The sequence below is a fragment of the Microtus ochrogaster genome, unplaced genomic scaffold (assembly GCF_000317375.1).
Source record: "Microtus ochrogaster isolate Prairie Vole_2 unplaced genomic scaffold, MicOch1.0 UNK56, whole genome shotgun sequence".
NCBI classification, from domain to species: Eukaryota; Metazoa; Chordata; class Mammalia; order Rodentia; family Cricetidae; genus Microtus; species Microtus ochrogaster.
The window spans coordinates 2,045,294-2,057,629 of record NW_004949154.1 but is presented as its reverse complement, the minus strand read 5'-3'; the positions used below and the strand labels follow the sequence as shown (position 1 = coordinate 2,057,629).

The 12,336-nt window shown below is 40.7% G+C and overlaps 1 protein-coding gene across 1 annotated transcript in view; it reads right to left on the bottom strand.

The window, feature by feature from the left end:
* Patl1 (PAT1 homolog 1, processing body mRNA decay factor) overlaps positions 1 to 12,336 on the bottom strand; it is a 33,500-nt gene that overhangs the window by 13,728 nt on the left and 7,436 nt on the right. The window contains exons 3-12 of the mRNA XM_005369676.2: positions 10,563 to 10,780; positions 10,053 to 10,133; positions 9,352 to 9,546; positions 8,354 to 8,455; positions 7,521 to 7,610; positions 6,948 to 7,165; positions 5,896 to 5,985; positions 2,872 to 3,052; positions 664 to 787; positions 149 to 246 (exon numbers count right to left, since the gene is read on the bottom strand). Coding sequence (XP_005369733.1) covers positions 149 to 246; positions 664 to 787; positions 2,872 to 3,052; positions 5,896 to 5,985; positions 6,948 to 7,165; positions 7,521 to 7,610; positions 8,354 to 8,455; positions 9,352 to 9,546; positions 10,053 to 10,133; positions 10,563 to 10,780 — 1,397 coding nt within the window. The remainder of the gene's footprint in view (positions 1 to 148; positions 247 to 663; positions 788 to 2,871; positions 3,053 to 5,895; positions 5,986 to 6,947; positions 7,166 to 7,520; positions 7,611 to 8,353; positions 8,456 to 9,351; positions 9,547 to 10,052; positions 10,134 to 10,562; positions 10,781 to 12,336) is intronic.

Genomic DNA, 12,336 nt, shown 5'->3' with positions numbered 1-12,336 from the left:
AAAAAAAAAAGAAGGCACCATATTTCAGGGTATGTGTGAAAAACCAAAAAGTCAGGACAGACCAGGTCAACCTAGGTTACAGAAAATTCCACCATGCCTCATCTCATTCCAATGACTCCAAAATGAACACCCATTAACTGGCACTTACATCATCCTCACTCCGAGACGTCACAACAGCATCAATCATCTTCCGAGGATTATTCACACTAGAGACAGTAAGCTTACCCAGAGAGCCCTCGAACTGCACTGCAAGGACAAAGAAGACTCCAGTAAAGACTTGGCATAAAGCAGACAGCATTCAAATCTTTTCTTGGTTCTTCACCCATGGTTTAATAATTTACCACAAGAATGTATGTAGTGAAGCAACTCCTTTCCTTTTCTCTTTTGCTTCAATCATGATCCTATGCTTCTGCCTCCTCAATACTGAGATTACAGATGAGAATCACCACAGCCACCTAATGCAAGTCCTTTGCATAATCTATTCTCCACCTTTCATTAAAATAATTATCAAAAGAATATTTCCTCTATCTATTTTAGGAATACTAAAAAAGATCATAGTAAGTTTTTAAAAATTACAGAATCTCAACGAGCAAAGGATCTGAGTTCGTCTGTCGGGTTACTCATGCTCTCCAAGTTTCTCTTAACAATAGACTGGGACCTTACCAGGCTTATAAGCATGCTCCAGTTTGGCCACCTGGGGGGTGATGAGCTTGGTACGCTCCTTCTTAGGACCATCACCTTGTATTTCTTCAGCAGCTGACAATTTCTCCAGTTTTTCAAAGTAATTCTACAAGACAAGATGGCTTTCATTGCAAAACAAACACAGATCCCCACTGTTCTTCATACTAATTACAACAATGGTAGTCATAAAGCTAGGACTCCAGAAATACACTGATGCCTAGGTTTTCTTTTAACTTTATTTTATTTATGTTGTGGGAATAATCTTTTTTGTACACTGTGTAGATATGTCTTTGCCAAGGCATCTTCTGATTGGTTTAATAAAGAGCTCAACGGCTAATAGCTAGGCAGGAAGAGGTTAAGCAAGACTTCTGGGAACAAAGAGAGGAAGAGGAGATGAATCTACACACTAGGAGATGCCAGCAAGCTGGACACACAGAATGGGAGAGAGCCACACAACAGAATTTAGATTAATAGAAACAGGTTAAATTGAGCTATAAGAGCAAGCTGGGAAGAAGCCTAAGCTAAAGGCCAAGCTTTTATAATTATTAATAAGTCTCTATGTCATTTATTTGAGGGCTGACAGTCCAAGAAAGTCCAACAAGAAAGCTTACTACATATCTATTTATTTTTGCTTTTTTGAGATAGAATTTCTCAGTGTAACTGCTCTCACTATCCTGGAATTAGCTCTGTAGACCAAGCTGGCCTCGAACTCAGAGATCTGCCTGCCTCTACCTCCCAAGTGTTGGGATTAAAAACATGTGCCACCACCACCAGGCTATCTTATTTTTTTGATTTTTTTCCCCCCAGTGTGCCCTGGCTGTCCTAGAACTCATTATGTAGACCAGGTTAGTCTAGAACTCAGAGATCTTCCTGTCTCTGCCTCCTCTGGGATTAAAGGCATGTAAATCCATCCTTGCTTTATTAAAAACTAATCTATGGTCAGGTGGTGGCCGTGTACACCTTTAATCCCAGCAACTAGGAGGCAGAGGCAGGTGGATATCTGAGAGTTTGAGGCCAGTCTGAGAAACCCTGTCTCAAAACACACTCAAAATCCAAAACAAAAAAACGAAACCAATCTACTGATTACAGGAACACAAGCAACAGAGTATGTTTATAGCACGTTCAAGGCCCAGCACCACAAACCTGACACTCATATACCCTCAAATCCCTTAGCCTTCAAAAGCATTGACTGGTTTAGTAAAATGTTCCAGTGGGCAAAGGCACTTGTCACCAATCATGATGACTGATAAATAGGCACCCTCAGCCACTACTCCTAGATATGGTGGAGGAGAAGGTTTATTGTAGATAAAAAGGAGACTGTAGGCAAAGACAGGAACACCTGGAAAAGTCCAGAGGGGGCATGACCCTGAGCCACGTGAGAAGGGAAGGGCAAAGGAGGAGACAAGGGAGAGAGAAGGACCAAGATACAGCAGCCAAGAGGACAAGGATACAAAACAGGCAACCAAAATGGCTGGATTATATAGGGGAACATCTCAAGGGGAAGGGCAGCCCAGGCTCTGAGCTAGAGTGTTCTGGGGGGAGGTGTTGGGAGGGGTTAAGGGTAGAGTATATTGGTCATACCCTGTGGAGGAAAGGATTCTGGGAGAACCTGGTGGCCAGGTCCACCTTGATATATTAAATAGGCACCTCAGCCATTTGTCTTGGGGTTTGAGACTTAACACTCAATCTCTGGGATCTACCTTATGAAAGGAAAAAGCTAATTCCCCTTGACAACCACATGTGGGCCTCAACAGCTGTGCCTCAATGCCCATAAAATAAATGCTTTTAAAGAGTATTTTAAAAATGAGGGAGGGGAGAAAAATAAATAGCTCAATAAAAACAAACAAAAAAAGATGAAGATGTCTTTAAAGTTAGATTGCTAATACTCTTCTCTTTATTTTTTGGTGTGTATGGGGGTACTACAGATTGAAGCCTGGAACTTATACATGCTAAGCAAGTGCTCTCCCACTGAGCTACATCCCTAGCCCCACACCACCAATATTCTTAGATTATTAATGCCAAAATGAAAATATCAATCTGAGCACATATAGCTTGACAATATCAAGTATTAAAAAATGGACAGAATCTACTTAGTCAATTTGCATCCCTGAATAATATCTCAATAGAAAATTTTATTACTAGCATAAGTGGACAAATAAATTGTTCCCAAAGCAAACACTGGCTATTTACCTGGTAATAGAAATCATCCAGGTAGGGATCAGTGCTCTGCAGCTGCATCATCTGGATTTTAGAGACCCAATCCTTCTCCCGCTGCAACATGAGATTAGCATAGGGATCCTTCCGGAGATGATCTTGATGACTGGTCCGGTGACTTCCTCTGTCTCCGGCACCATTGAGATTCCGATGCTGACTGAAAGGCAAATGCATGCTGCATTCAGGCCAAGTCAGCATATTAGCCATGCTTTTCTTTCTCTCTTTTTTTTTTTTTTCGAGATAGGGTTTCCCTGTGTGACAGTCCTAGCTGTCCTGGAACTAGCTCTTGTAGAAGACCAAGCTGGCCACAAACTCATAGGGATTCACCTGCCTCTGCCTCCCGAGTGCTGGGTTTAAAGGGGTGCACTACCACCACCCGGTCAGCCATGCTTTTCAAAATACAAACATGCTGGTTCAAAAACAACCCCCCCCCCCCGCCTTTGTGAAGGAAAAAAAGAATCAAAGGGAAATAAAGCTATGTGATACACAGTCACAGAAATAACATTAAGATCTGAGCACTTCCCCTTTGTTAAGTACATCCATATCTGGACTTTTTTGCAGATTATAACCACACGCAGGAGGTAGATTTCTTCACTTAATACATTGAGGCCAGGAGAAATCAAAGCTATTTAGCGGGTGGCAGAGTAAGACTGAATACTGGCCAATCTGATCTTAAAGTCTGTACTCTTTAATTTTTTCTTAACTCATTGAAAAATCATTACACTTTGCTGTACCTAGCTCAAGCAAATACTTTAATAAATATTTGCCCATTGTCCAGATTTAGTATTTTGGCCAATTTGGTTCACTTTGAAGTCACACAGCCAACCATGGTGACACAAACTTATATTCCCAATACTCAAGGCTTACTAAAAACCGTGGATCTGAAGCCAGCCTGGGATAGAGTTCGAGGCTGGTTTCGACTACACAGTGAAAACCTGCCTCAAAAAACCAAGTAATACAGTTGAGAGTTGAAGGCCTTAAAGATTATGTAAAAATTTTTATGTGTATTTGTGCATGTACAAGGCAGAAGAGGGTGTCAGATCTCCTGGATCTGGAATAATAGGTGGCTATAAGCTGGGAACTCAACTCTGGTCCTTCTACAGCTTCCTTTTCAAATAAGAACCACCATGCAGTCTTTAGATGGATTCTCAACATGTTCATACCTTTTTACTGCTTGTTCATCTGTCTTTGAATATTTCTTTCTTTTTTTTTGTTTTCTGATTCAGGGTCTCACTATGCAGACCTGGCTAGCCTGGCTATATATATAGTCTCACTATGTAGGTCAGGCTGTCCTGGAACTCAGAGACCCACAGTGCTTTTACCTCCTCAGTGCTGGGATTAAATGCATGAACCACCATGCTTGGTTTGTCTTTTAGTCCCCCCTCCCCCCCAAAGACAGAGTTTCTCTGTGTAACAGTCTTGGCTGTCCTGGAATTCACTTTGTAGACCAGGCTGGCCTTAAACTCACAGAGATCTGTCTGCCTCTGCTTTCCAAGTGCTGGGATTGATTCAAGGAGTGCACCCCACTGCAGGGTTTCGAGTCTTATACAGTATTATTCTGTATACTTTTGATTGTATAAATGGTAACAGGATAATTCTACTTGCTTCCTTACATCACAAAAGTATATTATAACGTGAAACCGCAAAGATGTGGTCTAGCCATGTTTGTAACTTTGTCTACTGCCTAAATCCTCTCCCGAGGAGCTATATACTCAATCGTCATCCCAAATAGAGCAGGGAGAAACTTCAAGTTGTGTTTGTCTGAAGATGGTAACTGTCTTAATTTTCATCTTTACACTGAATTAAGTGCGCTTGAACATCTCTTCAGTTTTAGAAACCACTCAACACATTTTCTTCTAATGAGAACTAAATATTTGGGCATGTGTTTTGCTAGTGTTTTCATTTCTTCATCAAAGAATTTTTTTTTTTAGCCATCTTTGTTTATTATTTGTTTGGCTTTTTCCTTTTTTAGGTCTTCGCCTCCAAGTGATAGAATTACAAGCATGTGTCACCAACACCTGCCAAGAATTATATTTAATTATTTTAATACAGTTAAATGTATTAATCTTTTTCTATATAGCTTATAAATATAAATGGAGTTTTGTTTATAAGTCCACATTGGTTTCCTTTTTCTCCCCTGCAAAAATATAGTATAGAACATTTTTGAAAGTGAGAATTATACAGAGAACAAAATCGGATGTTGAGAACCCCTCAAAGCTATACCTAGTTTCCTTAATTTATCTAGGCAAATAATTATAATTATTATCTAGGCAAATAATTATAGAATGACTTGATATAGACACAGAAGAAGAAGCTTTATATATCCTACTGTTTTTAGTTTTCAAAACCTAAGTTTTGCCACAGCCAGGGGCACACACACGCGCACGCGTGTGTGTGTGTATACATTTACATTTGAATGAATACAAAATAATGAGAGAAAAAGAATGACCATTGTGCTCACTAACACCTACATTTAGAGCTGGCTACTGTATTTAAGATTACTTCTGAATTAGAAGACAAGAAAAAGGCAGTTAAGATGTGATTATAAATTTGATAAGGAATATAAATGTCAGAGATCAACTTTAACTATGACTTAAGGCCAACATGACTTTGACTATCGCATAAGTAAATAAATGTAACAGAAATCTTGTCATTTAGAGAGCTAGCATATAGTGTGTGTGTGTGTGTGTGTGTGTGTGTGTGTGTACATATGTGTGTATAACAAAGAGAAGAAAAGAAGAGCCAGTGATATAGTTCAGTGGGTTATGGCACTTGACAGTTGAGTTCAATTCCCAGAACCAACTTGGCGGAGGATAAGAACCAATCCCTGCAAAGTCGTTTCCACGGATCCACATTATGCATACACATAGCATAAGCACAACAAAATATGCTCTGTACTTAACAAATGTAGAAAAGAAAAAAAAAGCAAAACCAAACAAACCAAAAGCAGCCCGCGTCAGCAGCTTCCTCTTACATGTGAGGAGAATGGTGAGTACTCACTTTCTGCTCTGCTGCTGCCTCTGATGCAACAGGCGCCGGTGCTGTGGGTGAAGGTGAGTTGTGTCTGGTCTAAACATTGGGGCCTGAGGTCTAAGAAAAAAAGGGAAAATGGTTCTTGATTACCTCATCTTGATGACTTCATTTTAAAAAAAATTGTCAGTACAGGATAATGTCACACATGTTCACTCAAGGGATGGCCAGAGTGTATTCCAATCAGGCTTTTAGAAGGGAAAGCTGTATTTTTAAATTTCTTCCACAATGACCAATCCCTTAACCCAAAAGGATGACTATGATTTATGATACCAAATCCCACTGCAGACACTGCTATGAAAGTATTTTATAGACATAATTTACATTTATAATCAGTTGACTTTAAGAAATTGCCCTCCCTAATCTAGGAGGCCTAACAGCCAAAACCAGAAGTCCCTCAGAGAAGAAACCTCTATCAAGATCAGAAATAATCTGCTGGGACTCTAGTCTATGAGCTGACATACTTCAGGGTCAAGACTGCAATGTGACTCTTAGTTTCTAGCCTACTAAATGGATTTCCAATTTGCCAGTCAGTTCCTTAGATTAAAATAACTTTCCCCACATATATGTATCTTCTACTGATGTTTCTCTTGAGAACATGAACTGACATGATTTATATAAGATGACACAATTTTATCCGAGCAGAATCCAAGTCTGTCTCCTTATAAAACCAGCAACTCAGCTGGACTGAGATCAGCTAGCTTCTTGGCCTGTCTTTATCTGTTACTTCTTCAGTCATCACCACCATGTATCTTACTGCATAATGTTTGAAAAATGGGTATGAAATAAAACTTTAGTAAAAGAAGCAATTAATCTATCATGTGCAAAAGAGGCATAATACTCCGGAGAGCAGTGTAGAGCCCGAAGACTCAAGCAGTTCTCTGACAACTGGAGGATCCAGGAGCTTCTCAAATACTTATATCATAAAAGTTTTACATTGTAAAACTAAATGAGAAATAAAACTTTTATACCATAAAACTAAAATGTCTGACAATGGATCAACAGAGACATGTTTTGTATACCTTAGGTTTTGCAGGTGAGGTCCTGGGCCAGGAGGATGCTGCTGGGGCGGTGGTGTAGTGGGGGGTGGAGCACTAAAGAAGGCACGGAAGCCTGGTGCTGGGGGAAGCATCTGCCCAACTCGCCCTTGTAGCAACTTAGGATTCATGGCAGCCAGGGGGCTACCAACAAATCCAGGGACCCGTGCAAACTGGCTGGGAGACATCCGTCCAGGCTGTAGCTGCAAAGAACGAGATCTTTAGTATAATAAAATTAGCAATTCCCACTAGCCCCACTCCCTTCTGTGGACAGGGTTTCATTATGTACTTCAGGCTGTTTGGGAACTCCCATGTAGCTCTGGCTGCTCTTAAAACACATGATCCTAATTCAGTCTCCCAAGTGTTGGAATTATAGGCAGGCACCATCAAAAAGGTAAATACTATTTCCATTAATGTTCTTGCTTGAGAAAACGGGAGGGGGGGGCGTGAAATGAAAAAGGGCCGCGCGCTAAGAGTGAAAGAAGCAGGTGTCAAGCTTCAGTGGATTTTAGGACGGTAGGATTATCTTTATGGGGTATGGCTAAACCGTAGGCTTACCTGTGCTCCTCCAAGAAGCTGTGCTCTCTGCAGGGGACTAAGTACAGGAGGAACACTAGGCGGAAAAGGGTGGCCCAGAAGGGAGGAGTTCTAAGGACACAAAAAAGGGAAATTATGTTCATATTATGGATCAAGCAAATCAATATATTAAGCAAACTCAGAATAAATTTGGTATAAAGTTAGATTTAAATACCCTCAAACTGGAGAGCTTTATATCAGAAAAGAAAGAAAGAAATTATAAAACACTATGTCCATGTAAGAGGAAAAAGCAGCAGAATGAAAGGCTTAAGTAGCATAAAATAAAAACGAACGCAGATCTTTCTGTGCTTTTCCTTTTGTTGAGACAGAGTCTTGCTAAGTAGCTTGAACTGGTAGCCTGAAACTCACTCGCTATACAGACCAGGCTAGCCCAGAATTAAGAATCCTTCTGCCTCAGTCAACTGAGTGCTAGGAATACAGGCATATAGAGTAATTCCCAGCTGAGCTTACAAAAAGTGGTAGGCAACAAAGTAAAAAAAAATTTTTTTTTTTTTCGAGACAGGGTTTCTCTGTAGCTTTGGAGCCTGCCCTGGCACTAGCTCTTGTAGACCAGGCTGGCCTCGAACTCACAGAGATCCGCCTGCCTCTGCCTCCCGAGTGCTGGGATTAAAGGCAAGTGCTACCACCGCCCGGCCAAAGTAAAATTTTCTCCTTTGACCTCGGGACCACAAACCTCAGGAAATAAGGAGATTACAAGGAATACATATAATCTAGAAAATATCAGCTCTACTACATAGTAATGGTGATCATGAAGCTCACATTATACATTCCTATTATGTTATAAAGTGACATACCGGGACACTGCAGAGCTGGTTTGGTGACATCCTCTCACCATAGGGAGCAGGATAACGTGGTGGCATTGGGGGCCGTACATGAACAGGCTTCGGACACAGAATCTATTAAGACAAACATACACAACTACATTCAATGAATCAGTCTTTTGCCTTCCTACGCTCCCTCCCCTCAAGTACTGGTAGAGACACAGAACTCAATGCAAAGCCCTACTTCTAAGCAAATTGCTCTGGCTATGGGTTCAAACATAGAACCTTTGTTCACTTCCTCTCACAAATTAGTTTCATCTTAACTGAGGAAGATTTAGCTAATTCTCCAGTATCCCCACCCTTCCATGCTATCTGAGGGAAGTACCAGCAGACATTCTGACTTGAAAATTTTCTCCAAGAGGATATATTTTGGTTATAGTGAGGGACAAGGAATGATAAGAAAGCTGGAGGATTAACTAAGTCCTATTCTGAAGCCTCAGTGATATGGCCGCCATGCTCAGCAATGTTGTGATACATTGTGACTCCACCATTTCTTAGGATATTGAGCCTAACTAGGCCATACCAACACCACCCTCCCCCCATACCTTCCAAATTGGCCTTCCTTTTCAGCTGCTGGTTTCAGGTGGAGGAAAGTCTATGGAACAGGACTGCACAGGCTCTAGGGAAAGCAGGGATATCTTAAAGGTAAAAAGGGATGTGGACAATGCTGAGTGTTCCCACTCCCCCCAGCTTTCAGTTATCTCTCTGCTAATGTACCCGGCAGCCAGCAAAACACTTCAAAAAGGATATAATGTACTAATGTGGCTAACTACTCTTTTCTCCCCCAGTTAAAAGATATCAGAAGCAGCAGCAGCAAATGGTATTAGGGAATGTGTCTCATCTGCACTAACGTCTTCTCTAATTGGCTATTATTTTAGTGCCTATCCACAATGTCCACCCTCCTCCCAGTATCCTAAATAATTTTGCCCAGATTCCCAATATTCTGGGCTGTGTACATTAATGAAAGGTACCTGTTGGTTGAAGCTGGGAATGGCCATCTGCTTAGGTGGGGTGCCTATAGGAACAGCTCGAACAGGAGGACTTCCAATGACAGGTGATGTTGACCGCCTTGGTAAAGCTCGCTCAGAAAGGTCCCGATCATCTTCTGGGCCCTGTGGGGGCCGCTGAGGCAAGGCATATTCTAATACAGACACTGTAGGCATTTCCTAATTGAGGAAGTGGTTAAAAACCATACAGAGAAATTATCTAACTTGTAATGAAGGTATCTTAATTTTTATTTAATTTTAACTCACATATAGTAAGTCATCCTTTAGTATACAATTCTCTGACTTTTGATAAATTACATGACCAATTTTATGATTTCCATAAAATTCCTTTATATTATTCTTTCATAATCAGCCCTTTGGCCCTGTGCCCTACCAATGTCCAACAATCTGGCCCTGATCTGCAGTTCTGCCTAGAATTTAACTAGCTCAAATCATACGCTGACATCTATGAGCTCTAACAACTCCCTTTTAGCCTTTAAACTGAGGGCTGAGGAAGGGAGCATTATTAGCAGGTACAATTAGCAAGTGCTGGATATAGCAGAGAAAGCTAACACTGGTGAATGAGACACACTTCTATATTATTACAGTAAGACAAGGATGACAACGCGAGCTAACTTATCTGTGGATACGAGTCATTGTACACGAAAAGAAAATGTTTAAAATACCTGAGCAAGAAGTGGTCCACGGATTCGCCTCAGAACTTCAGATCCATCCCAGATGCTGGAATTCAGACTTCTGGGTTGAGGCTGCCAAAAAAGAAACGTACACACAGTCTAGAAAAGTGTGGCTCTTGGACTTGATCCTCAACTACTTGGGAATAAGATGTCACATTGTCCCAGAATACACAATTCCTCAACTTTATCTAGAAAAATGCCAATATCAGGAATTATCGACCTTTCGGTCTGTTTTCTTTTATGAGATAGGGTCTTATTCTGTAGCCCAGGCTGTCCTTGAACTTACTAAGTAGGTAGGCTAACTCCAACTCACAGTGATCTGCATGCCTCAGCCTCCCCAGTGCTGGCATTTTATATGCGAGTCACCCCAACTGACCAATTAATGATTTTCTATGGCACATGTAATTCTGTTATTAAACAGAAAATAAATGATAAAGCTCAGTACTTTATTAATCTGTTGTTATCTGAGCTATTGTTAGTTCCCACATAAGAGTAACTTACTTGTAAAACCGGCCTGGTCTGCACTGCTCTCATGATAGCTGGATCTTCTAGCTCATTTTCAATCACCATCTTACTGAGCCTTTCTGCGAGATTCTCCTCATGGTCACCCAACAGGTCCATCTCATCCCTCTCTCTACTGCCTGCTTGTTCATCAGCTGCTGCAGGTAGCTTCTCTTCCAGCTCAGCCAGGCGTTCATGTGCTTCCTGCCAATCATCATCTGTAAGACAAGTCAGTTCATAGAAGAAATGTAGCTCAGCTGGACGGGGTGGTGCATGTCTTTAATCCCAATACCTGGGAGGCAGAGGCAGGTAGATGTCTGTGAGCTCTGGGTCAGCCTGGACTACACAGCAATTCCAGAGCAGCCAGAGTAGAACAATGAGACCTGCCTCAGAAAAAAACAAACAAGCAAATAAATAAATTCTTCCTCTCCCCCCCTTCTCTCTCTCTCTCTCTCTCTCTCTCTCAACAAAAAGGTTTTATGACAGTTAAGTTTCTGTCAGCAGACACAACATGCATAAAGTGAACTTTTCACTATTAAAAATAGAAAACATATTAGGAATAAAATACAAGTTCTGAGGGTCTCGAGAAATGACTTAGTGGATAACAGTACTTGCTGCACAATCATGAAGACTAAAATCTGGATCCTAGTACCTGTATAACGGGGCCAGGGATCCTGCAGATGCCTAGCACACTAGCTCCAAGGTGGGACACCTGCTTTGATCTCCACACACAAAAGGGCATGTACCTGAACATTCATGTAGGAATACAGTCACATACTCATTCTCTCTGTCTCTCAACAGTTTCAAGTATTAACTAACAATGTCTTAATCTTTTCCCAGTCTGAACCTGACTTCTAAACTGTGGATAGGTCTTTATACTACTTTGGGTACACAACTAGTTTCGAAATTTGAAGATATTTCAGGCAAACACTACAGGAAAAAGTAAAAACCTATAGCACTAACACAAGACTTTCTCTTAAATTTAACTGCCATCTTCTTCTAAGCCAGCAGTTCTCAACCTGTGAGCCACAGACTCTTGTGCAAGCCTATCTCCAAAAATATTTACAATTCATAAAAATAGCAAAATTACAGTTATGAGAATAATTTTATTGTTGGGGAGTAACCACAACATAAGGAACTATATTAAAGGGTTGAAAATTAGGAAGGTTGAGAACCACTTAGAATTTAAGTCTTTGAATCTATTAAATTTTAGTTAGTATTTTTAAAGTCTTTATTATATGACAAGTGCTGTTTTAGGAACACAGGATCCAATGTACACGACAAGAATGCTACCCTCTCCTAGCCTTCATTCAAACAGGAAAACAAAGAAAATAAACACAATGAATAAGCAAAGGACACATTGTACTAGAAGAAAATTCTATGGGAGCATGGAAGAAAGGTAGACGAAAATGTAAACAAACAGATGTTCAAAGACAGGCCACACTGTGATGTCGACGACAGAGCCAAGATTTTAACTCTCCCTCTGTACACTGTACCTTGGATATCTTCTCGTGTAAATACATGGAAATACTCATTTTTTTTAAAAAAAAGATTTACTTATTTAGTATGTATACAGTATTCTGCATACTGGAATGTTTGCAGGCCAGAAGACACCAGATCTCATTTTAGATGGCTGTGACTTACCATGTGGTTGCTGAGAATTGAACTCAGAACCTATGGAAGAGCAGCCAGTGTCCTTAACTGCTGTGCTGTCTATCCAGCACCCAATACTGATTTTTTCTTATTTTTTTAAAACCACTATATATACGCCGGG